The sequence below is a fragment of the Gobius niger genome (assembly GCF_951799975.1).
Source record: "Gobius niger genome assembly, chromosome: 18".
Classification (NCBI taxonomy): Eukaryota; Metazoa; Chordata; class Actinopteri; order Gobiiformes; family Gobiidae; genus Gobius; species Gobius niger.
Window position 1 is genome coordinate 29,094,210 of NC_136869.1, and position 25,848 is coordinate 29,120,057.

At 52.2% G+C, this 25,848-nt stretch overlaps 1 protein-coding gene across 1 annotated transcript in view; it reads left to right on the top strand.

Annotated features, from left to right (window-relative positions):
• Positions 1-2,200: 2,200 nt before the first annotated feature.
• The window catches only part of LOC306977605 (dual specificity calcium/calmodulin-dependent 3',5'-cyclic nucleotide phosphodiesterase 1A-like), a 61,737-nt gene continuing 38,089 nt past the window's right edge, over positions 2,201-25,848 (top strand). Inside the window, exon 1 of the mRNA XM_079576000.1 lies at positions 2,201-2,343. Coding sequence (XP_079432126.1) covers positions 2,259-2,343 — 85 coding nt within the window. The 5' untranslated portion in view covers positions 2,201-2,258. The remainder of the gene's footprint in view (positions 2,344-25,848) is intronic.

Here is a 25,848-nt window from a genome sequence, read left to right on the forward strand (position 1 = left end):
GCCGTCACGTGTTGGAGTTCACCCCGGTGGACGAGAGGGTCGCGTCCCTACGCCTTCGGGTCGGGGACAGGTCTCTCACCGTTGTCTCGGACTATGGGCCCAACATCGGTGCAGACTACCCAGCCTTCTTGGAGTCCCTGAGAGGGGTACTAGATAGTGCTCCGACTGGGGACTCCATTGTTCTGCTGGGGGACTTCAACGCCCACGTGGGTAATGACAGTGAGGCTAAGCGTGCTACAGCTCGTCCGTTCGCCTAGGCTAAAACTCTGGTCTACGGGGAGTTCGGGGAGGCCAGGGAGGAGGACTATCAGTCGGCCTCGAGGAGATTCTGGCAAACCATCCGGCGCCTCAGGAGGGGGAAGCAGTGCTTCACCAACACTGTTTACAGTGCGGGTGGGGGGCTGCTGACCTCGACTGGGGATGTTGTCGGGTGGTGGAAGGAGTACTTCGAGGACCTCCTCAATCCCGTCGTCACGTCTTCCAATGAGGAAGCAGAGGCTGGGGACTCGGAGGTGGGCTCATCCATCACCCAGGCTGAAGTCACCGAGGTGGTGAGAAAGCTCCTCGGTGGCTCCGGGGGTGGATGAGATTCGCCCTGAGTACCTTAAGTCTCTGGATGTTGTAGGACTGTCTTGGCTGACACGTCTCTGAAACATCGCGTGGCGGTCGGACACAGTGCCCCTGGATTGGCAGACCGGGGTTGGTCCCTCTCTTTAAAAAGGTGGATCGGAGGGTGTGTTCCAATTACAGAGGGATCACCCTCCTTAGCCTCCCCGGTAAGGTCTACTCCGGGGTGCTGGAGAGGAGGATCTGGCCGATGGTCGAACCTTGGATCCAGGAGGAACAATGTGGTTTTCGTCCAGGTCGTGGCACACTGGACCAGCTCCATTCTCCACCTGAATTGGCTCGGGCATCTGTTCCGGATGCCTCCTGGTCGCCTCCTGCGGGCGGTGTTCTAGGCATGTCCAAGTGGGACAAGGCCTCGTGGAAGACCCAGGACACGGTGGTGGGACTATGTCTCCGAGCTGGTGTCGCCTCAGGGTCCCCCCAGAACAGCTGGGGGAGGTGTGTGTGGATCGGGAAGTTTCTGCTGAGACTGCTGCCCCCGCGACCCGGCCCCGGATAAAGCAGAAGAAAATGGATGGATGGATGGATGGATAAAGTCTTTTAATCCATATGTTTTTTTACTGTATGGTTTAGCTTTGCCAAATTTGTTTATTAACAATTTCCTTTCAAATGCTGAGCTAGTTTTAGGGTAGATGTGGATCAATAATAAAACGAGAAGGCAATCATGACAAAATAGACACATACGCGGCAGATCCGGCGCACATCCTCAGCGGATTAACGTCCACAAGAAAGCACATCCAAAACGGGTCCTGAGTGGATCCGCGAGGTCGGCAACGGATCAGCAGTCGCTGGTCCGCCCCACCTCCGCGCAGCGGACGAGGGACGGATCCGCTGCGAAGTGCAAGTGGACTCCAATGCGAACCCGCTTTGCGGACGCGCCGCAGATCCTGACACCTCCGCCCTGCGCCTCTGCCGCGGAACTGGGGCGGATGTGGGTATACATTTTATGTGTGAGGTCAAGTCTAAATCTTAGTAAGATGTTAGATCCAACCATTTATTAAACACGTCATATACTTTATACTTTAATGCATAAATAAAGCCTCTGTGTGTCTATTGGATAAGGCTGCTCCTGTTGTGTTTCTAGTGTTGTAGGTTTGAGTCCTGTCTCAAACAATCTGCTGGATGTCTCTCTGCTCTTTTTATACTTTGAGCTATCCTGTCTGAAAATAAAATAAACGATCCTATTATTTCATAATTATTTCCTCTTTTGTGAGTCATACTTACTTTTTACTTGTTAGTGTGGGAGATAGTTGTGCAGTACCTTGTGTTTTTCCGTGTGTTGGTGGAGAACCTCAACATGGCTTGATGACTGAACCGTATCAGACACAGTCGCCTCTAACATTTCTGCTCTCTCTCAGGAGCTACCCTCTCTCCCGCTGCCTGGCAACCGTTAACCAGCTAACGACGCATTCAAGTGCCCTAATCAGAGCAGGCAAGTGGCAATTCATCTAAATGTAGGATGAGAGAGAAAGAGAGGAGGGAGTAGGAGGAAGAATCAAGTGTCCGGTCCACACAGCAGAACAGCAGAGTCAGGCGCAGAGTCCTACAGAGCAGAGTTAGGCGATGGTGTTGTCCACTGAAGGGACGGTCTAAGACAGAGGGAAAGAAGACGTGTCCAACCCTTCAGGACCATGGCCGAGGGTCTCATCAAAAAACACGGCATCAAGAAGTGCCGTAGCGCCACCTTCAGCATCGATGGATTCAGCTTCACCATCGGTAAGAAACCAACTTTTCTATCTGCGGTTTTGGAGTAAGGTTCTCTCAGTGTTTTTACTCAATACATGTTTACCCACTGCTCCTGACATGTTACCCCACTGCTCCTGACATGTTACCCCACTACTCCTGACATGTTACCCCACTGCTCCTGACATGTTACTCCACTGCTCCTGACATGTTACCCCACTGCTCCTGACATGTTAATAAATAATAATACATTTTATTTATATTGCACTTTACATTTCAGCGAAACCTCAAAGTGCTACAACAGAATAATAAAATCTGATAAAAACAAAAAGAACATTCACATAGTAAAAACAACACAGCAAACAAACAAATTATGTTGCCCCACTGCTCCTGACATGTTACTCCACTGCTCCTGACATGTTGCCCCACTGCTCCTGACATGTTACTCCACTGCTCCTGACATGTTACTCCACTGCTCCTGACATGTTACTACACTGCTCCTGACATGTTACTACACTGCTCCTGACATGTTACCCCACTGCTCCTGACATGTTGCCCCACTGCTCCTGACATGTTACTCCACTGCTCCTGACATGTTACTCCACTGCTCCTGACATGTTACTACACTGCTCCTGACATGTTGCCCCACTGCTCCTGACATGTTACTCCACTGCTCCGGACATGTTACTCCACTGCTCCTGACATGTTACTCCACTGCTCCTGACATGTTACTACACTGCTCCTGACATGTTGCCCCACTGCTCCTGACATGTTACTCCACTGCTCCTGACATGTTACTCCACTGCTCCTGACATGTTACCCCACTGCTCCTGACATGTTACTACACTGCTCCTGACATGTTACTCCACTGCTCCTGACATGTTACTCCGCTGCTCCTGACATGTTACTCCACTGCTCCTGACATGTTACTACACTGCTCCTGACATGTTACTCCACTGCTCCTGACATGTTACTCCACTGCTCCTGACATGTTACTCCACTGCTCCTGACATGTTACCCCACTGCTCCTGACATGTTACTCCACTGCTCCCGACATGTTACTCCACTGCTCCTGACATGTTACTACACTGCTCCTGACATGTTGCCCCACTGCTCCTGACATGTTACTCCACTGCTCCTGACATGTTACTCCACTGCTCCTGACATGTTACTCCACTGCTCCTGACATGTTACTCCACTGCTCCTGACATGTTACCCCACTGCTCCTGACATGTTACTACACTGCTCCTGACATGTTGCCCCACTGCTCCTGACATGTTGCCCCACTGCTCCTGACATGTTACTCCACTGCTCCTGACATGTTGCCCCACTGCTCCTGACATGTTACTCCACTGCTCCTGACATGTTACTACACTGCTCCTGACATGTTACTCCACTGCTCCTGACATGTTACTCCACTGCTCCGGACATGTTACTCCACTGCTCCTGACATGTTACTCCACTGCTCCGGACATGTTACTCCACTGCTCCTGACATGTTACCCCACTGCTCCTGACATGTTACTCCACTGCTCCGGACATGTTACTCCACTGCTCCTGACATGTTACTCCACTGCTCCTGACATGTTACTCCACTGCTCCGGACATGTTACTCCACTGCTCCTGACATGTTACCCCACTGCTCCTGACATGTTACTCCACTGCTCCTGACATGTTACCCCACTGCTCCTGACATGTTACCCCACTGCTCCTGACATGTTGCCCCCACTGCTCCTGACATGTTACTCCACTGCTCCTGACATGTTACCCCACTGCTCCTGACATGTTACTCCACTGCTCCTGACATGTTACTCCACTGCTCCTGACATGTTACTACACTGCTCCTGACATGTTACTCCACTGCTCCTGACATGTTACTACACTGCTCCTGACATGTTACTCCACTGCTCCTGACATGTTACTCCACTGCTCCTGACATGTTGCCCCACTGCTCCTGACATGTTCCTCCACTGCTCCTGACATGTTACCCCACTGCTCCTGACATGTTACTCCACTGCTCCTGACATGTTACTCCACTGCTCCTGACATGTTACCCCACTGCTCCTGACATGTTACTACACTGCTCCTGACATGTTACTCCACTGCTCCTGACATGTTACCCCACTGCTCCTGACATGTTACTACACTGCTCCTGACATGTTGCCCCACTGCTCCTGACATGTTACTCCACTGCTCCGGACATGTTACTCCACTGCTCCTGACATGTTACTACACTGCTCCTGACATGTTACTACACTGCTCCTGACATGTTGCCCCACTGCTCCTGACATGTTCCTCCACTGCTCCTGACATGTTACCCCACTGCTCCTGACATGTTCCTCCACTGCTCCTGACATGTTACTCCACTGCTCCTGACATGTTACTCCACTGCTCCTGACATGTTACCCCACTGCTCCTGACATGTTACTACACTGCTCCTGACATGTTACTCCACTGCTCCTGACATGTTACTCCACTGCTCCTGACATGTTACTCCACTGCTCCTGACATGTTACTCCACTGCTCCTGACATGTTACTCCACTGCTCCTGACATGTTACTACACTGCTCCTGACATGTTACTCCACTGCTCCTGACATGTTACTCCACTGCTCCTGACATGTTACTCCACTGCTCCTGACATGTTACTCCACTGCTCCTGACATGTTACCCCACTGCTCCTGACATGTTACTCCACTGCTCCTGACATGTTACTACACTGCTCCTGACATGTTACTCCACTGCTCCTGACATTTTACTCCACTGCTCCTGACATGTTACTACACTGCTCCTGACATGTTACTACACTGCTCCTGACATGTTACTACACTGCTCCTGACATGTTACTCCACTGCTCCTGACATGTTACTCCACTGCTCCTGACATGTTACTACACTGCTCCTGACATGTTACCCCACTGCTCCTGACATGTTACTCCACTGCTCCTGACATGTTACTACACTGCTCCTGACATGTTACCCCACTGCTCCTGACATGTTTCCCCACTTCTCCTGACATGTTACTCCACTGCTCCTGACATGTTACTCCACTGCTCCTGACATGTTACTCCACTGCTCCTGACATGTTACCCCACTGCTCCTGACATGTTGCCCCACTGCTCCTGACATGTTACTACACTGCTCCTGACATGTTACCCCACTGCTCCTGACATGTTACTCCACTGCTCCTGACATGTTACTCCACTGCTCCTGACATGTTACCACACTGCTCCTGACATGTTACTCCACTGCTCCTGACATGTTACCCCACTGCTCCTGACATGTTACTACACTGCTCCTGACATGTTACTCCACTGCTCCTGACATGTTACCCCACTGCTCCTGACATGTTACTACACTGCTCCTGACATGTTACTCCACTGCTCCTGACATGTTACTCCACTGCTCCTTACGAGTTTCCCCACTGCTCCTGACATGTTACTCCACTGCTCCTGACATGTTACTCCACTGCTCCTGACATGTTACTCCACTGCTCCTGACATGTTACTACACTGCTCCTGACATGTTGCCCCACTGCTCCTGACATGTTACTCCACTGCTCCTGACATGTTACCCCACTGCTCCTGACAAGTTACTCCACTTCTCCTGACATGTTACTCCACTGCTCCTGACATGTTACTCCACTGCTCCTTACGAGTTTCCCCACTGCTCCTGACATGTGCTTCTCATCAGTTATTGTCTGTAAAAGGTGCAGTCCTCTGTGTTCCAGTGTCCAGGGCCTCTGCCTGAACAGCCTCAGTGAGACTGACGTAAGCGTCCAGTTTGAGCTCAGAAACACACATGAGCTCACTGTTTCCATCTCTTCATGGCAGGTTTATAAGCTCATCATACACAGTGTTTAGTTCTAACCTGGTGAATGGTTGATGTGCAATGAGATGCTTTGTATGTGTCTGGTTGCCATGGCGCCCGCTCAGCGACAGCATAGCCTTCAGCTTGTAGTGTCTGTCGTGATACGGGCTGATGGGCTGGGGATGGGATCGTAGATTTTGTGAGTTTGTGTGGTGGGGTGGTATAGGTTGGGCATTAACGTGGAAATTTGCTCAACTAAAAAAATAACTGAAAAATGAAAACTTTACTGTTTTGCAGCCCTGTAGTCATCAGGGTCTGGGTCCCGTGGGTGGGCCTGGAGGGGAAAATGGGATATGTGCATGCAGGACAGGTATTTGTGTAATGTGTTAATGCATCGGTGTAAACATTCATACATGCATAAACATATATATATATATATATATATATATATATATATATATATATACATGTATGTATATATATGTATTTGTATAAAAACTCGGTCGGGGGTTCGAATCCCACCTCCTGAAAGTGCACATTGTTGTTGTGTCGTTGGGCAAGACACCATTTACATCCAATTACACAATGGAGATCTTTTTTTTTTCTTTCTTTTTTGGCTGTCACTACTGTTTAAGTGGCGCTAGTTAGCTTTGCCCATTAGCCTGTTAGCTTCTTCTTCGTGATTCTATTGGTTTGTATTGGGGGTTTCGACCTGTAGGCAGCGAAGTTGCAGTGAAGGTTTTCTGGCCAGAGACACCAGGGTGAGATGAAATCGTCCCATTAACACTTGTATTACCCCCAGAGGGACTACAAAAAGGATTTATTAAGGTAAACAAGGTATTTAGTACTGCTTTAAGGGAAAAACTACTGTTCACCATTATTAAGCATGTTACAACCCTCTGGTATTGCTCTATGGGACGGTACTTTTCCTCTGCCCCCCTCTGCCCCCACCGTCTGCTCCATCCCTGGCATACGTCCCCGTGCCGTCGTAGACTCACCCCATTTGTCCACGGTTCGCATCATCGTTAGAGCCGCCTCTCTTCCTGTTTGTAAATGGCAATCTCACTCTGACCAGTGTGGAATAAAGCAGGAGCTGCCGCCATTCCTCCAGCAATAAGTGTATTATTGCATAGAATACCTCTGAGGTGGTTTCAACCCTCGTTACCCCGTCAGTCAGTCCGCTGCTGGAGTCGGGCGTGGCTCGTGGTATTTGGGGGAGAAGAGGAAGAACGAGTTCACTACTCTCGATTGGGTGTCCCACTCCAACACGGAAGCTGTGAAAAGCAGTGAAAAGAAAAGCAGAGAAAATATTCTCTCATTTTATTGCTAATGGGTAGTTTCCCTTCTGGATCCACAACATCCAGACAGTGAGCGTTTACACTTTTGCACAGAAACACTGTGCTGCAAGTGCATACTGATGGTTTATAAATGTGTACTTTGCATTTTTTGTTTTTGACTGTAGGTTACATCTGAAAAACATTACTGGAGGCAGGTGTGTGGAGATCTGAATGACCAACCAGACTCACCAAATGAGGACAAACGATGAGGTCGAGCTGTGTTCCATCGTTTTGCTGCAGGGAACTATACTGCAGGAGGAATTTATTTCTTGCCTATATATGGTAAATGGTAAATGGTCTCAACTTATAAAGCGCTTTTCCACCTACATTAGGCACTCAAAGCGCTTTACAGCCAGGATCCACTCACCCATTCATGCTCTCATTCATACACCAATGTACGCAGACACAGGGGGCAATGTGGGTGTCTTGCCCAAGGACACAACGACAATGTGCACTTTCAGGAGGTGGGATTCGAACCCCTGACCTTCCGATCATGAGACGACCCGCTCGACCATCTGTGCCACTGTTTTCCATTGACGTCACACTCCCGCATAGTTCCATATGGCGCCATCGTGTGTGTCAAGGGTCTAATTGTTTGTGTTACGGATCATTGATAATATGGTGAAGAAATAGTGCTCACACCTGTGTTGTGTGGGGCTGATCCCGACACGACGAAGAGAAAATGTCTCAATATCCCCAAAGTAATTCATCACTAAGTAACAGAAACATAAAAACTTTCGTACGAGAGATTAAAACTATGGCCGCCTCCCGCTCGTCCCGGGTGTCGGGTCTGACTTTACGGGGCAGCCTGTGCTTATTCCGCTCTGTGTCTGTGTCTGAGTCTCATGTCTTGGCTGATGTTCCCTGGTTTCGCCAGGGTCTGTCAGCTTTTATCTGACAGATAACAGATAAATGAGGAAAAGTGGCATCAAACAGATTTGACAACGGGGCTAGCTGCTAGCATGAAATAAAGCAAGTCTACGATGAGCTCATAGTAGACTTGTATTTTTTCATGCTGCTGCCAAACGCAAACCAGGTACAGTTAGCAGCTAGCAGAGAGATGAGACTCGGACAAATCACGGAGGAAGCACAGGCCGTCCCCGTAAAGTGAGACCCGGCGAGAGCGAGGCGGCCGGGGAAGAGCGCGAGGCGGTCGGGGAGAGTGTGAGGAGAAGGCCGGGGAGGCGAGAGCGAGGCGGCCGGGGAAGAGCGTGAGTCGGTCGGGGAGAGTGTGAGGAGAAGGCCGGGGAGGCGAGAGTGAGGCGGCCGGGGAAGAGCGTGAGTCGGTCGGGGAGAGTGTGAGGAGAAGGCCGGGGAGGCGAGAGTGAGGCGGCCGGGGAAGAGCGTGAGTCGGTCGGGGAGAGTGTGAGGAGAAGGCCGGGGAGGCGAGAGTGAGGCGGCCGGGGAAGAGCGTGAGTCGGTCGGGGAGAGTGTGAGGAGAAGGCCGGGGAGGCGAGAGCGAGGCGGTCGGGGAGAGTGTGAGGAGAAGGCCGGGGAGGCGAGAGCGAGGCGGCCGGGGAAGAGCGCGAGGCGGTCGGGGAGAGTGTGAGGTGAAGGCCGGGGAAGAGCGTGAGGCGGTCGGGGAGAGTGTGAGGAGAAGGCCGGGGAGGCGAGAGTGAGGCGGCCGGGGAAGAGCGTGAGGCGGTCGGGGAGAGTGTGAGGAGAAGGCCGGGGAGGCGAGAGTGAGGCGGCCGGGGAAGAGCGTGAGTCGGTCGGGGAGAGTGTGAGGAGAAGGCCGGGGAGAGTGTGAGGAGAAGGCCGGGGAGGCGAGAGCGAGGCGGCCGGGGAAGAGCGTGAGACGGTCGGGGAGAGTGTGAGGAGAAGGCCGGGGAGGCGAGAGTGAGGCGGCCGGGGAAGAGCGTGAGTCGGTCGGGGAGAGTGTGAGGAGAAGGCCGGGGAGGCGAGAGTGAGGCGGCCGGGGAAGAGCGTGAGTCGGTCGGGGAGAGTGTGAGGAGAAGGCCGGGGAGGCGAGAGTGAGGCGGCCGGGGAAGAGCGTGAGACGGTCGGGGAGAGTGTGAGGAGAAGGCCGGGGAGGCGAGAGTGAGGCGGCCGGGGAAGAGCGTGAGACGGTCGGGGAGAGTGTGAGGAGAAGGCCGGGGAGGCGAGAGTGAGGCGGCCGGGGAGGCGAGAGCGAGGCGGCCACTGTTACTCTCTTGGTTCATTAGGAGGTAAACGCAGCACAGATTGGCACTGACACACGTTATAAATACAGCCATTCCTCATTGTTTAACCGCTCACATGACAGCTGTTTGTTTGGTTCGATGGACAAGTTTAAGTGCACGCTATGGCCTACGTGTTTTACTGTTATGATTACCGTGCACGTGTACATCACAATGATTATGTTAGCATACCCATCACATGGCTCATTGTGAGTGAAAAAAAGACATTAGCGACTACAGAACGGCCGTAGTAGACACAATTATTCATGAAATGTGCATGCGAGTCGTGCATAAACATTTTCGAACGCCACACAAAATGGCGGCGCGGCGCAGAGGATCATGGGAACGGAAAACCATCTATACAATGACACCTGATGTTTTTTTGGTTTTTATGTACAATCATTAAACAAGGTCATAAGAGGGGGGTCAGGACAGAACAAGTACAACTTCAAGGGTAACACATTTACTAAAAACTTCTTAACAAATTAAAGAACTGCATCTACTTTTAGATGAACTGAAAGTAAAACAAGCAAAAAAGTATTCCACATGGATTTTACTGTAGCTTGTGAAAGAGTTGAATGTGAAGAACCAAGTCAAACTGAATGCAACTGATTTCTGACATTATTCTGATATTTCCGATAAGGAATATTACAGCATTTTTTTTTGTTTCACCTACTGCTTGTCTACAAAAAGACTGAAAGCCAAAAAAAAATGCATTTAAGCCAAAATGTGTCCAGTTCCAACACTGCTGTCCTGCTGAAATAAAAGAATAATGTAATAATGAGATTTACTGATGGATGTAAACATACTGTACCTTTGTCTTTGTACTTTGGTAAATACCGCGATAATTACTTATCTTTTTTGTAATTCATTTTGTATTTGGTGCCATGGAGAAGTTGATATTATGTCATTTGTGTGATTGTTGATAATCCTGTTTTGAAGGTACTTAAACATGCAAGAAAAACAACAAGAAAATAGCTGTGTCCAATGGACATTAAAATATCCCTTTACAAATAAATATTTTTATACAGACACAAATCTTGTTATTGCATCTAATAATTTTATATACAGGACTTAAAACCACTTGCAAATAAAAGTTAATGTTTTAAATTTTAAATCATTCAGTTTAAATGAAAATGAAAATGTAAACCTAACTAATGGAGGGGGCGACAGTGGCACAGATGGTAGAGCGGGTCGTCTCATGATTGGAAGGTCGGGGGTTCGAATCCCACCTCCTGAAAGTGCACATTGTCGTTGTGTCCTAGGGCAAGACACTTCACCCACATTGCCCCCAGTGTCTGCGTACATTGTATGAATGAGAGAATGAATGGGTGAGTGGATCCTTGCTGTAAAGCGCTTTGAGTGCCTAATGTAGGTGGAAAAGCGCTATATAAGTTAAGACCATTTACCATAACTAATGGCAAAATGCTGGGTTGTATGGCTCTGCTTTTTATATAGACAATATAAATGTATCTATCGTAGACTTCATCATTAGAGGGGGGTGTCATCTTAATCAATCCAACTTAATTAGCACCTCAGCATTAACGCAATAATGTGAACCACTGGCAAAACTCAGAGTAAACGAAGGTAAAACTGGCCAAGCACAGTGACACCTGAGCCGGGCCGCCACTGTGGGCCAACCCGACCAGCATGTTTTTGGAGGTCGGGAAATCCGGCTAGCCGCCCTCAGCGCTCCTCCCAGACGGTGCAGCATCTCCCGGGTTTGCCCCACACCGGCCAGCTCCACCTCCCTCCTCCTCCTCCCACTCCACAACAGTCCCCCACATCATCCGTGAAAGGCCCATGGATCTATTATCATATCGGCATAGCCTATATATTTGTAAAACGTTTTCCATATTGTTTGGAAAGTAACAAAAACTAGGTTCAATGTTCCACTTAAAGCAACGTTAATGGATTTAACAAAAAATATTTTCACCACTAAAAGCCTTTTAACCTTTTAGACGCTGCCAGTTGTGTAACGCAGACTCGGATACAGTGACATATCATCATTTCCACTAGTAAAAACTCCAGTTATGGATATCCATGACTCAGTTTTCACTAGTAAAAACTACAGTTGGAGATATCTGTTATTGAGTTTTGTCTAGACAAAACATCTATTGAAGATATCTTGAATTGTGTAAAGACCTAATAAAAATGAATTGCGGATATCTGTAACTTAATTAAAGATATCTCGAACTACATTATTACTAGTAATAATTACAGTTAGAGATATCTTTAACTCGGTTTTGACTAGTAGCAAAGCCAATTTAAGATATCCATATTTATAATAATAATAATAATGCATTGGTTTTATATATAGTGCTTTTCTGGACACTCAAAGACGCTTTACATTGCACTATTCATTCACTCCATACTCGGTGGTGGTAAGCTACTATTGTAGCCACAGCTGCCCTGGGGTAGACTGACGGAAGCGAGGCAACCAGTCTGCGCCATCGGCCCCTCCGACCACCACCACTCACTCACTCACTCACTACATTCGCTAGGCTTCCTGGTGTTACTAAACGGTCTCCCATCCAAGCACCGACCAGGCCCTTCCCTGCTGAGCTTCCAAGGTCTGACGGGACTGGGCAGAGCAAAGGCGGTGTGACCACCAATTTGTTTGAGTATAGTCAAAAAACAGTTTTCTATATACCTAAAACGTTTTAAAGATATCTTTAATAAAGTCGAGTTTTAGATATCTCTAATTAGAATGATGTCTAGTAGAAATAAAGTTTGGAGATATCTCAAACTAGAGTTACTACTAGTCATAATTCAGTTACGACTAGTGAACCCATAGAAATGAATGGGAAATATGATGTCATTTGCACTAGTAGAAATGATGTAACAGATATCCAAAATGATATTAAGTATAGTAGAACTATAATTACAGATATCTGTAAGTATAGTTTTTACTAGTGGAAACTGAATTGGAGACATCTGTACTACATATCCAGAATTATGAATAAATGTTAAAATGGCCTGCCATGACCGTTTTTACATACTGAGATATGTAAAAACTGAGATATGTCCCCTCGCCCACGCCCCTCACTCCCCTCCACACTTTACAAGCTGATCTGACTGCATTCAATAAGAGGCAGAAATCTCATTAATCTTGTGTGAAAAACACATTTATCAGCATAAATAAGATATGTAGCAAAGTAAACATTTTGACACAATTATTTGCTAAACTGCAACTTTCTGCAACTCTCTTTTCTTTGGCATTTAGAACATAATACTTCCATTTAGAACTAAGTTTACAGAGCAGAACGCAAGGTTAAGAAATTAACCCCGGTTCTCTGAGACATGAGTGAGGTATCTCACTATGGGAACGCTCTCACGCTGTTCCCCCAGAAGCCCAATTACACTACGCCAGTCTCCTGACTGGCTGTCAGACGTGACGTCGCTCCGCAGAGGAGGAGGGACTTCCTCCTACTATAAGAGCGTCATAGCACGTCATAACAGTAGTCTAAAACCTCTTCTCGCTCCAGGCAAGAAGGGCGGTCTGGTGAGATACCTCACTCATGTCTCAGAGAACCGGGGTTAATTTCTTAACCTTGCGTTCTCTTTCAACATTCGTTTCGGTATCTCACTATGGGATGTCGAGACTCCCGTATTGCCAGACAAGCTTACTCGAAGACCGAAAGAAAAACCTACAGAGACACTCAGTGTGAAGCCCCCACGCTCAGGACATTCTGAGACAGTGAGGGGCCTGTGACATCCAGTCTATAAAACCTGGCAAAGGTGTGAGGCGTAGCCCAACTGGCTGCTGCACAAATTTCCTCTACCGAGGTGCCCTGGAAGAGTGCCCATGAGGTAGCCATGCCACGAGTGGAATGAGCGCGTAGACCCGCAGGGGGTTGAAGTCCACTGCTGTTGTAGGCCGCAACAATAGCTTCCACCAACCAGTGAGACAAACGCTGTTTGGAAAGGGGTTTTCCCCTATGGGGTTGAGCCCATGATACAAACAGCTGCTCAGATTTCCGAAAAGCAGAAGTCCTATCCACGTACGTGCGTAACGCGCACACTGGACAGAGCGCATGGAGCCACTGGTGTTCCTCTGAAGAAAACGGAGGAGGTGAAAATGCAGACAGCTCGATCGGAAGGCATGATAAAGTCGGATTAAAGACTTTTGGCATAAAGGTGGGGTTAGGTTTCAATAAAACCTTAGAATCCCCCCTTAGAAACTGCATACATGACGCATTAACAGACAGCGCGTGTATGTCACTCACACGTTTGGCTGATGACAGCGCCAGCAGTAAAACCGTCTTAAAAGAGAGTAGTTTTAACTCCACTTCAAGCAACGGCTCAAATGGTGGTCGAGACAGAGCGCTTAGCACTGTCGTCAGGTCCCATGGAGCGACCAGGTTCCTCGAAACCGGTTTTAGGCGTTGTGCGCCTTTCATAAACTGGCATATAAGAGGATGCTGTCCAGCTGTCTTATCTCCAAAACCAATGTGGCAGGCTGATATAGCGGCCAAGTACACTTTAATGGTGGAGAAAGCAAGCCCTTTATCCAACAGACTCTGGAGGAAAGTCAAAATAACAGGCATGGGGCTCTGAAAAGCGACGTGTCCCGAGTTTACGCACCACTCCTCGAAAGCACGCCATTTGCCGTCATATGCACTGCGAGTAGACGCTGCTCTGGCGCTCTGTATGGTTGCAATGACGTTCTCCGGGAGACCCGTGGAGGATAAGTTCAACCTCTCACGGGCCAAGCCCATAAAGCCAGGCGCTCCGGATGAGGATGGAATATTTCCGCACGCGCCTGCGTCACAAGATCCCTGCGTAGAGGCAGAGGCCATGGGCGGCTGCACAGAAGCTGAAATATCTCCGCCATCCAAAACATCGCTGGCCAATATGGGGCCACGAGGATTAGGGAGTGTTTCTTCTCCCGGACGTGGGAGAGAATAGCAGTGATCAGCTCTAACGGGGGAAACGCATACAGGAGGGTGCGTGGCCACTCGTGTGCCAGCGCGTCCACCCCCAGTGGTGCGCTCCGATCCATCAGGGAATAATATAAGTGGCACTGAGCGTCCTCTTGTGACGCGAACAGGTCCACGTCGGCTTTGCCGTATTTCTCCCATATCCGTGTCACAACCCCGCTGTGGAGTTTCCAATCTCTGTAGCGAGGGTTGCCCCGTGAGAGGAGATCCGCTCCTCGGTTCAAAACACCGGGAACGTGTGTGGCTCTCAGTGACAGTAGATGGGAATTGGCCCATACAATCAGTCTGTGTGCCAACGTGTGCAGCTGATGTGAACGTAGCCCCCCTTGTTTGTTGACGTACGCCACTACCGTAGTAACACATGCTGTCCTCTGATTAGAGGGAGAAAGCGTTGTAACGCCAGCCACACGGCTTGGAGCTCCAGGTAGTTTATGTGGCACAGCTGCATCTGTGAGCTCCACTTTCCATTCACTATTCTGCCCTCGTGCGTGGCGCCCCAGCCATGCAGAGAGGCATCTGTCGTAATAACTTTTCTTGCCGTGACCGTGCCTGTAGCCACGCCCGTGGTCAAGAAAACCTCCTGTCTCCAGGGACTCAGCGCGTGGACACATTCCGCAGTTACCAAAACGCTGCGGTGGCCGTGACGCGACGGATTCAAGCACAGCGCTGCAACCCACTTCTGAAAAGGCCGCATGTACAGGCGGCCCAGCGGTACAGCGACCAGGGCTGATGCCATCAGACCCAAAAGCCTGAGGCACGTCCTGAAACGTAGCAGCGCGCCTCGGCGGAAAGTGGCCAGACAAGCTGAAAAAGCTTTTATCCTGTCCGCCGACAGTCGTGCTTTGGACGTGACAGAGTCCAGATGTAGTCCTATAAACTCTATGCTCTGACACGGGACGATGACGCTCTTGTCCCAGTTCACCACGAATCCCAGGGAAGACAGGTGCGACAGGAGCAGCCTGGCGTGGACCTGGAGTTGGTGTGAAGACTGAGCTGCAAGTAGCCAGTCGTCTAAATACGTGGCTAAACGCAGTCCTCTTTTCCGCAGAGGTGCTATTGCAGCCTCTGTGCATTTCACAAACACCCGTGGGCTCAGAGAGAGGCCGAATGGGAGCACTGTGTATTCGTAAACCACCCCTTGGAAAGCAGATCTCAGATACTTTCGATGAGGGGGGTATATAGGGATGTGAAAGTATGCGTCTTTCAGATCTATGGACACAAACCAATCGCCCTGCCGCACGAAGCGCACTAGAGCCGTGTGTGTCAGCATCCTGAACGTGTATGTTCTCATGTACTTGTTCAGAGCGCGCAGATCCAGTATTGGACGCAAACCCCCTCCTTTTTTGGGAACAAGGAAATATCTCGAATAGAAGCCTGCCTGGCACTGCCCTGGTGGCACTATTTGGATAGCTCCCTTGTTCAAAAGAGCTTTTATTTCCTCCTGTAGGATCAGAGCCTCTTTTTCTCGCGGTTGTGAAAACAGCACGCTCCTGAAACAGGGAGGGGTTGTCGCGAACTGGAGCCTGTAGCCTTTGGTGATGGTCTTCAGAACCCAATTCGGCGCTCCACACTCCAGCCATTGTGATGCGTGTGACGCTAGCGGACCCAGGGGCTTGATCCCTGTGTCTGCTTGGCTGGAGAGTGGAGGCTGCTTCACTAGTGGTGTAATAGCTCCCTCTAGTGGATTTAGAGGGTCCCGCAGAGCTAATGGAGACGCTGTATTGTTCAATCTGTCTGTGTCCACTATGTGTATGTTTTGCAACATGTGTGGCTGCGCCCCCCTGGGGCCTGGGTGTGCAAAGGAACAGGCATTTATTTCTTTGCAAGAACACATTTTTATTGAACATTTTTGAGAGAGAGGACAAAGGCACTGGTGTGTGCTTGTAAACAGCTGCTGTGGCTCCACTGAGCTCTCTGCAGAAAAAGTCCTCCTCTTTGGGCCGTGAACGTCGAGCGCTGATGCAACAGTCTCTGCACGTCGCTTCCCTGGTCTCGAATGCACCACTTGAACACTGGACTGTGGGGTGGGGAGAGGCGCCTGGCCTGACCTGCTCCCCCTCCTCAGAAGGTGCACGTTAGGCAGCCCGCTTCTTCTTCTTTGCACCCTGGGTGGCAGGCTGGCCCTGTGGAGTCCCTGGCCTCACCTTGGGGGCAAACTGTTTTCTGGCCCACGCACCCTTGAGCTCTGGAGTCCCACTGCTCTGTGGTTGAGGTTGTGGTGGGCGTTTGGGGATGCGATAGGCCTGTCCATTTGTAGGCCGTGGAGGGAGTTGAGGCGTGGCTTTAGGTGGTGGCGCTTTCCTGGGGAGACACAGCTGCAGCGCTTCACCCTCACGCTTCTTCTCCTCGCATCTCTTCTGCATGGTGGCAACCGCGGAACCGAACAGGCCTTTGGGGTCCACAGGGACATCCAGGAGTTCAGTTTTTTCTCTATGGGAGAGGCTGGAGAGACTGAGCCATCTAGCCCTCTCCTGTGTAACCATGACTCCCATAGCTCGGCCACATGCTTGTACAGCGCATCTGTGCAGGCGGAGGCAGAGGTCAGTGACCACGCACAACTCGTCCCACATCTCCGGGCTGGGTGAGGTCGCCATATCGTCCTGGAGGTCAGCCTGGTAGGCTAAAAGCAGGGAGGACGCATTGAGGGCTCTCACTGATGTAGCCACGGCTTTGTAGCCCCTCTCCGTCAGCGTTGTTTGAAAACAATCAGCTTTGGATGGCATAGCCGGGCCCGCAGTGGTCATGGTGGACCTCTGTGTTGGGTTGAGATGAGCTGCCACTAGAGGTTCGATGGGGGGAAGGCGAGTGAAACCATTTCCCTCCATGCCATCCCAGTCCAGCGCAGCCCCTCCCAGGGCGGGGGCTTTCGCGGTGAAAGGATTTCTCCAGGACCGAGTGGCCTCCTCCAGGCACTCTGGGAAGGCTGGTAGGAGCTGCTTTGTGGAGGTTTTGGCCTTCGGTAGTCGTCGACCCTCATAACGGGACCTCGCAGTCTCGAGAGGGGCCTCCGGCCACGTGATGCCTAGCTTTGCAGCTGCTCTACGGCAAACCTCATGCAGGTCCTGTGTGGCAGGCGGGGCTGGTGATCCGCTACTGCCGGTGACCGCAGCGCTTCCCGGCCTTGCGGCCTGTGTTAGGGTGAATTGCTCCATATAATCGTCGTCCTCGTCAGAGAGGAGACTTATGGGCTCATCACCGGAGTCAGAAAACTCGGCGAGGCTGTCCTCCGTGGCCGCTAGGTCCAAGTCCAGCTCGTCCGAGTCCAGGAGAGGGTCCGCAGCATCAACCTGCTCGGCCCAGCTAGGTCCCACGGAGGTGACTCCACGGGGCCTCTCCTTCGGCTCCACCTGTAGAGGGGGAATGGTTGCCCCCAGTACAGGATCTTCCCCCGACAAGCTCGCTTGGCGCGCAAGTCTTCGACGGCGGGTTTTCAGAGAAAGGCGTGCACAGTGGTCACAGGTTATCGGGTAGGCTAGCGCATCCCGAGCATGTTGCAGCCCGAGACACGCAGCACAAACAGCATGGTTGTCTGCCCCGGAAATTTTATTCCCACATTTGCACGGCTTTGGTGGCAGCACGTCTTTTTCCATGGTGAGGAAGAAGCATAGTGCCGTAATCTCTCGCTAATTTGAAGCAAGCAACTAGTATTGCGACTAGCGGCTAAAATAGCACCTGTTTGGGGACAGACTTGCTACACACAAATAACTCACAAAAGGCGACGCGGCAATAGGTAGCGTTCGGCGTCAGAGTGATTAGCTCTTCCTATGAACAGTATGCTATCCCGTTAACCACTCACCCTCCTCCTCTGCGGAGCGACGTCACGTCTGACAGCCAGTCAGGAGACTGGCGTAGTGTAATTGGGCTTCTGGGGGAACAGCGTGAGAGCGTTCCCATAGTGAGATACCGAAACGAATGTTGAAAGAGAACTTGTTTTCCTCTTCTCCGGTGCTGCCTTGCTTTCTCATCATAAGGAGGAAAAAGACCTGACAGCTCCTGTAGATATTGGATTAATAAACAAACAGACATTTCATGAGGATTTCAGCTGCGTCAGAGCAGGTCAGGTGTTTGTCAGTTCACCATCTTTTTGTACATTTCTGTCATAATGCCAACTGTTAGCTGCTAACTGAGTCTTCTGCTTCAAACATTTGCGATTTCTTGCTCACATGTTTGTGTTTACATTGTGCGGGGGGGCACATGGGGGTGAGGCGCGTGTGGGAGGGTGTGCTGTGAGCTGAGGGAGGAGCGGCGGCGGTCTCCTTCTGCTGTATAGAGTGTGAGAGCCACATGGTGGGGGCGCACATGGTGGGGCACATGGTGGGGCACAAGGGGCGCACATGGTGGGGGCGCACATGGTGGTGGCGCACATGGTGGCGCACATGGTGGGGGCGCACATGGGGGTGCACATGGTGGTGGCGCACATGGTGGCGCACATGGTGGCGCACATGGTGGGGGCGCACATGGTGGGGGCGCACATGGTGGGGGCGCACATGGTGGGGGCGCACATGGTGGGGGCGCACATGGTGGCGCACATGGGGGCGCACATGGTGGGGGCGCACATGGTGGGGGCGCACATGGTGGTGGCGCACATGGTGGCGCACATGGTGGGGGCGCACATGGTGGTGGCGCACATGGTGGCGCACATGGTGGTGGCGCACATGGTGGCGCACATGGTGGGGGCGCACATGGTGGGGGCGCACATGGTGGTGGCGCACATGGTGGCGCACATGGTGGTGGCGCACATGGTGGTGGCGCACATGGTGGCGCACATGGTGGCGCACATGGTGGTGGCGCACATGGTGGCGCACATGGTGGTGGCGCACATGGTGGCGCACATGGTGGGGGCGCACATGGTGGGGGCGCACATGGTGGGGGCGCACATGGTGGGGGCGCACATGGTGGGGGCGCACATGGTGGCGCACATGGGGGCGCACATGGTGGGGGCGCACATGGTGGCGCACATGGTGGTGGCGCACATGGTGGCGCACATGGTGGCGCACATGGTGGTGGCGCACATGGTGGGGGCGCACATGGTGGGGGCGCACATGGTGGCGCACATGGTGGTGGCGCACATGGTGGCGCACATGGTGGGGGCGCACATGGTGGCGCACATGGGGGCGCACATGGGGGCGCACATGGTGGGGGCGCACATGGGGGCGCACATGGGGGCGCACATGGTGGCGCACATGGTGGTGGCGCACATGGTGGCGCACATGGGGGCGCACATGGGGGCGCACATGGTGGTGGCGCACATGGGGGCGCACATGGGGGCGCACATGGTGGCGCACATGGTGGTGGCGCACATGGTGGCGCACATGGTGGGGGCGCACATGGTGGGGGCGCACATGGTGGCGCACATGGTGGGGGCGCACATGGTGGCGCACATGGTGGGGGCGCACATGGGGGCACACATGGTGGGGGCGCACATGGTGGGGGCGCACATGGTGGCGCACATGGTGGGGGCGCACATGGGGGCACACATGGTGGGGGCGCAAATGGTGGGGGCGCACATGGTGGCGCACATGGTGGTGGCGCACATGGGGGCGCACATGGGGGCGCACATGGTGGCGCACATGGGGGCGCACATGGTGGCGCACATGGTGGCGCACATGGGGGCGCACATGGGGGCGCACATGGTGGCGCACATGGGGGCGCACATGGGGGCGCACATGGGGGCGCACATGGTGGCGCACATGGTGGGGGCGCACATGGTGGCGCACATGGTGGGGGCGCACATGGTGGCGCACATGGTGGGGCGCACATGGTGGCGCACATGGGGGCGCACATGGGGGCGCACATGGTGGCGCACATGGGGGCGCACATGGTGGGGGCGCACATGGTGGCGCACATGGTGGGGGCGCACATGGGGGCGCACATGGTGGGGGCGCACATGGGGGCGCACATGGGGGCGCACATGGTGGGGCACATGGTGGTGGCGCACATGGTGGCGCACATGGGGGCGCACATGGTGGCGCACATGGTGGCGCACATGGTGGCGCACATGGTGGGGGCGCACATGGTGGCGCACATGGTGGTGCACATGGTGGGGGCGCACATGGTGGGGGCGCACATGGGGGCGCACATGGTGGGGGCGCACATGGTGGCGCACATGGTGGGGGCGCACATGGGGGCGCACATGGTGGGGGCGCACATGGGGGCGCACATGGTGGCGCACATGGTGGTGGCGCACATGGTGGCGCACATGGTGGGGGCGCACATGGTGGCGCACATGGTGGCGCACATGGTGGTGGCGCACATGGTGGGGGCGCACATGGTGGCGCACATGGTGGCGCACATGGGGGCGCACATGGGGGCGCACATGGTGGGGGCGCACATGGTGGCGCACATGGTGGCGCACATGGGGGCGCACATGGGGGCGCACATGGTGGGGGCGCACATGGGGGCGCACATGGGGGCGCACATGGTAGGGGCGCACATGGGGGCGCACATGGGGGCGCACATGGGGGCGCACATGGTGGGGGCGCACATGGGGGCGCACATGGTGGGGGCGCACATGGGGGCGCACATGGGGGCGCACATGGTAGGGGCGCACATGGGGGCGCACATGGGGGCGCACATGGGGGCGCACATGGTGGGGGCGCACATGGGGGCGCACATGGTGGGGGCGCACATGGGGGCGCACATGGGGGCGCACATGGTGGGGGCGCACATGGTGGCGCACATGGGGGCGCACATGGGGGCGCACATGGGGGCGCACATGGTGGCGCACATGGTGGCGCACATGGGGGCGCACATGGGGGCGCACATGGTGGGGGCGCACATGGTGGGGGCGCACATGGTGGCGCACATGGGGGCGCACATGGGGGCGCACATGGGGCGCACATGGGGGCGCACATGGGGACGCACATGGTGGGGGCGCACATGGTGGGGGCGCACATGGTGGCGCACATGGTGGTGGCGCACATGGGGCGCACATGGTGGTGGCGCACATGGTGGCGCACATGGTGGTGGCGCACATGGTGGCGCACATGGTGGTGGCGCACATGGGGGCGCACATGGTGGCGCACATGGGGGCGCACATGGTGGCGCACATGGTGGTGGCGCACATGGTGGTGGCGCACATGGTGGTGGCGCACATGGGGGCGCACATGGTGGCGCACATGGGGGCGCACATGGTGGGGGCGCACATGGTGGCGCACATGGTGGTGGCGCACATGGTGGGGCACATGGTGGGGGCGCACATGGTGGCGCACATGGGGGCGCACATGGTGGGGCACATGGTGGTGGCGCACATGGGGCGCACATGGTGGTGGCGCACATGGGGGCCGGCAAAACGGGATCGCTTAGCGTAGTTTTAACATAGTGTATATAATGACATGAGCCTTTAGTCTTTTCCATAATATACTCAAGGAGGACAAAATCACCTCCATGAGCGGTGTCTCTGCTCCCAAACAAAAACCTTCAGGTACACTCATATTATACTGTACAGAAACACATGAAACATGAGGAGGAAACAAGCACATTATAATGTGGAAATAAACGTTTTCCACAGATGTTTTGTTGACAGAGCGAGACATCCAGAGGACAACCCAAACGCAAAATCCAAAGCAATAAAAAGATTCTAAACTTAAAGTTTGATGCTATGTGGGATGCCTTTTTGGTGCTTGTAGTCTTGTATCTGTTCCCTTCCCAAGTCCCAGCGCAGCTGATGTGAGGAAACTCTTCTCCTGTCCAGGGCCAAGCGGTGGACCGACCGAGGCCAGCAACCCAGCAGCAGGAGCGCAATATGCTCATTTGTGCACGGAGAAACAGGAGAAGCACTGCCCGAGCCCTACAAAATGACCTCCAGAGGGCCACAAATGTGCATGTTGGTCCTCAAACGGTCAGAAACCGACTCCATGAGGGTGGTATGAGGGGGGTATGAGGGGGGTATGAGGGCCCGACGTCCACAAGTTGGGCCGGTGCTTACTGCCCAACACCGTGCAGCACGATTGGCATTTGCCCGAGAACACAGCGATTGGCAGATTGGCCAATGGTGCCTGTGCTCTTCACGGATGAGAGCAGGTTCACCCTGAGCACATGTGACAGACGTGACAGAGTCTGGAGACGCCCTGGAGAACGTTCTGCTGCTGCAACATCATCCAGCATGACCGGTTTGGTGGTGGGTCAGTGATGGTCTGGGGAGGCATTTCATTGGAGGGCCACACAGCCCTCCATGTGCGAGCCAGAGGTTCCCTGACTGGCATTGGGGACCGGGATGAGATCCTCAGACCTATTGTAAGACCATATGCTGGTGCTGTGGGCCCTGGGTTCCTTCTGATGCCTGATAATGCCAGGCCACATGTGGCAAGAGTGTGTCAGCAGGTCCTGCATGATGAAGGTATTGATGTTCTGGACTGGCCTGCCCGTTCCCCAGACTTAAATCCAATAGAGCACATCTGGGACATCATGTCTCGGTCCATCCATCAACGCCACGTCGCACCACAGACTGTCCAGGAGCTGACTGATGCTCTAATCCAGGTCTGGGAGGAGATCCCTCAGGAGGACATCCGTGGTCTCATCAGGAGCTGCCCAGGCGTTGTAGGGAGTGCATTCAGGCACGTGGAGGCCACACACACGACTGAGATGATACAGACTCGTTTGGAGGAATTTCTACAGAATTTGGATCAACCAGTGACCTGATTTGTCACTTTGATTTTGACTATAATTTTGGATCCAGACCTCCAGGGGCTGAGAATTTGATTTCCATTTATCATCCTTATGTTATTTTGTTCTCAACACATTGCCCTACACTATGAATAAAGATTTTCATCCGAAAAATCGAATTGATTGACATCTAGGATGTGTTTTTTGAGTGTGCCCTAAGTTTTTGTGAGCAGTGTATGTATGAAAAGTTTAAAAAGCATTTTATACATTGTTTTTCTTCATTTGGCCAGGGCTAGCAGAGAAGGCCCTGCTGGCCCTGATGTAAAAACTCCCTAAGGTGTGAGGGCTGTGAATGCTCGTGTAGCAGTGTGTTTACAGTCTGGTTGCTATGGAAACGTGGCACGATAGTGACGTCACCTCTTTAGTCGCGAAAGGGCCAGAGCTCAGGGACTCATTAGCACTAATGCACTCGGCTCTGTAACAAGCACACCTACACACACACGCACACACGTGCGCGTGCACAGGTTATAGCACAAAAGGCTTATTTACACCTCTCATCCCTGGGCAGGAGGATGCGTAGAAAAGAAACCTACACTTACTGAATTAGCTGATAATTATGTGAATGAATTGACCAATTGATAATTTATCATTTAACGAAAGGGGCATTTCCATTTTGTGGGTTTTACTACAACCAAAGTGAGCCACTCAAAGCCCCGGACCACTTCAGCCCCGGGGTCTGGAGCGGTTTGCCGACTAGACCGATTTGAGGGGAAAGTGGTCAAATATTTGAGAGTCAGTAGTTAGCTTGCATATTCAAAGTTAACTTTCTCTTCACAAAGTTGGCCAACTATAGACTAAATACTTAATTTGTGTGTGAAAACATTTAAAAAAAACAATTACATCATAAGTCTACTCGTTTTGGGCATTATTGGGTTTTCTTTTCTTTTTTCTCAATAACTGTTATCCTGGTGCTTGAAATAAATTTCAAGTTTGGCTACGAGAGGTGCAGGACTTTTTTCAACCTTCCTAGAGAAGAGGACACCCGCCAGAAGTTGGAATTTCTTTCCGGGATTCAGCGGAGTTAAAGGAATAGGCCACCGTTTTTACATACTAAAATATGTTCTTACCTCACTTTAGACGTGTTAATATATCCCCGTCTGGTCTTTGTCCGTGCGCTCTGTCACGCAAACGGAGCACATACGCAGCCTCTCCCACATGACATGTTACATTTCTGTGTAAATATACTTCGCATGAAAACACTTCACGTAACTTTATTTAAATAGGGAACACGTGGAAGAGCTTGGTAGCTTCTATCGTGAGCTTTTTCGGAGCTATATGACATGTGGGAGAGGCTGCGTATGTGCTCCGTTTGCGTGACAGAGCGCACGGACAAAGACCAGACGGGGATATATTAACACGTCTAAAGTGAGGTAAGAACATATTTTAGTATGTAAAAACGGTGGCCTATTCCTTTAACTAAATCCAATTGGCCTGTCTTCCGGGTTTAAAAAATACTTATATTTCTCACAAAAATGAGTACTCCATAGTGGTAGAGGTACAATATGTCATATATAGTTTTCTTTGGAATGGCTAAAATAGCATGATACAGATCCTTTAACAAACAGCTGATTTTTACTTTCGCTTCTGTTTGGTTTGAGCTTAGTGGCCAATCAGAGGTGGGCAGGCTATATTTTGGCCTTTTTGGCCCCACAATGACACAGGCCCCCCACCCCAAAGGCACCTGAAACACAAACTTGCGGGGTCTCCTCCTCCCAAAGTCTCCTTTCCACAGGCAGGTGCGTATCAGCCCAATGTCAACCCAGTTTGGCGAGCTTTTCCATAGCAGAGGCCAGTGCCAAACTGATCTGACCAGGTACAGGTTTTGGCTGTGGCCAAAGCGCGTGAGTAAATGGCGATGACCTAGCCTCCCCACATGATATAAAATGAGAGTGAATTGCGAACGCTGCAGCTGTGGTTGAGGAGGTGAGATGCGTAACGGCGCAGAGTGTGCGTATGGAGAGCTTTTGGCACAGCCCGTTCCTCCACAGGTGGTGCAGGGCTGAAGATCTGGGGCTGCTTTTTGTCCTCACATGTGGGGCTAATTTTGCAAGTTGGGGTGCAGTTGGTCAGATACACTAAGTAGAATAAAGTTTCTGAATTGAAATTAATGTACATACACTCAATGGGAGCTTGAGGGAGCTGTTTCAGCAAATGTCTTGTATGGTCGTAATTCAGGGAAACAACAAACGACCAGGAGTGTCGTCTTCTGTTGGAGGACAGTCTCTGTTTTGTAGGGGCCACAGTTTTGGGCTGACTACAGGAAAAGAAAGTTGGAAACCACTGGTTTATTGTAAACCTTTATTGAACTCAGAGCCGTTTTTTCCTATACGCAAACTACGCATGGTGCGTAGGGCCCCCACATCCGTAAGGGCCCCGCATCTCAGTCAAACTACGGTGTTGTTTCACTGATTAATTCAACTCGTAGTTACGGGGACAGACTCTCTGACAGCGCTCACTCTCTCTCCGTCTACTTTGCCACATCTCACACCAGAACAGAGCAGTGTGCTGGAGTGGATGAGCAGGACAGACCTACCGCTTTCCCCCGGCACTTCCAAGGCGCGAGTGCTTCTCCGCTCGTGTCCCCGCTCGGCCGTCTGTCTCCCGGGGCTCGCTTCGCCTCATGCTGCA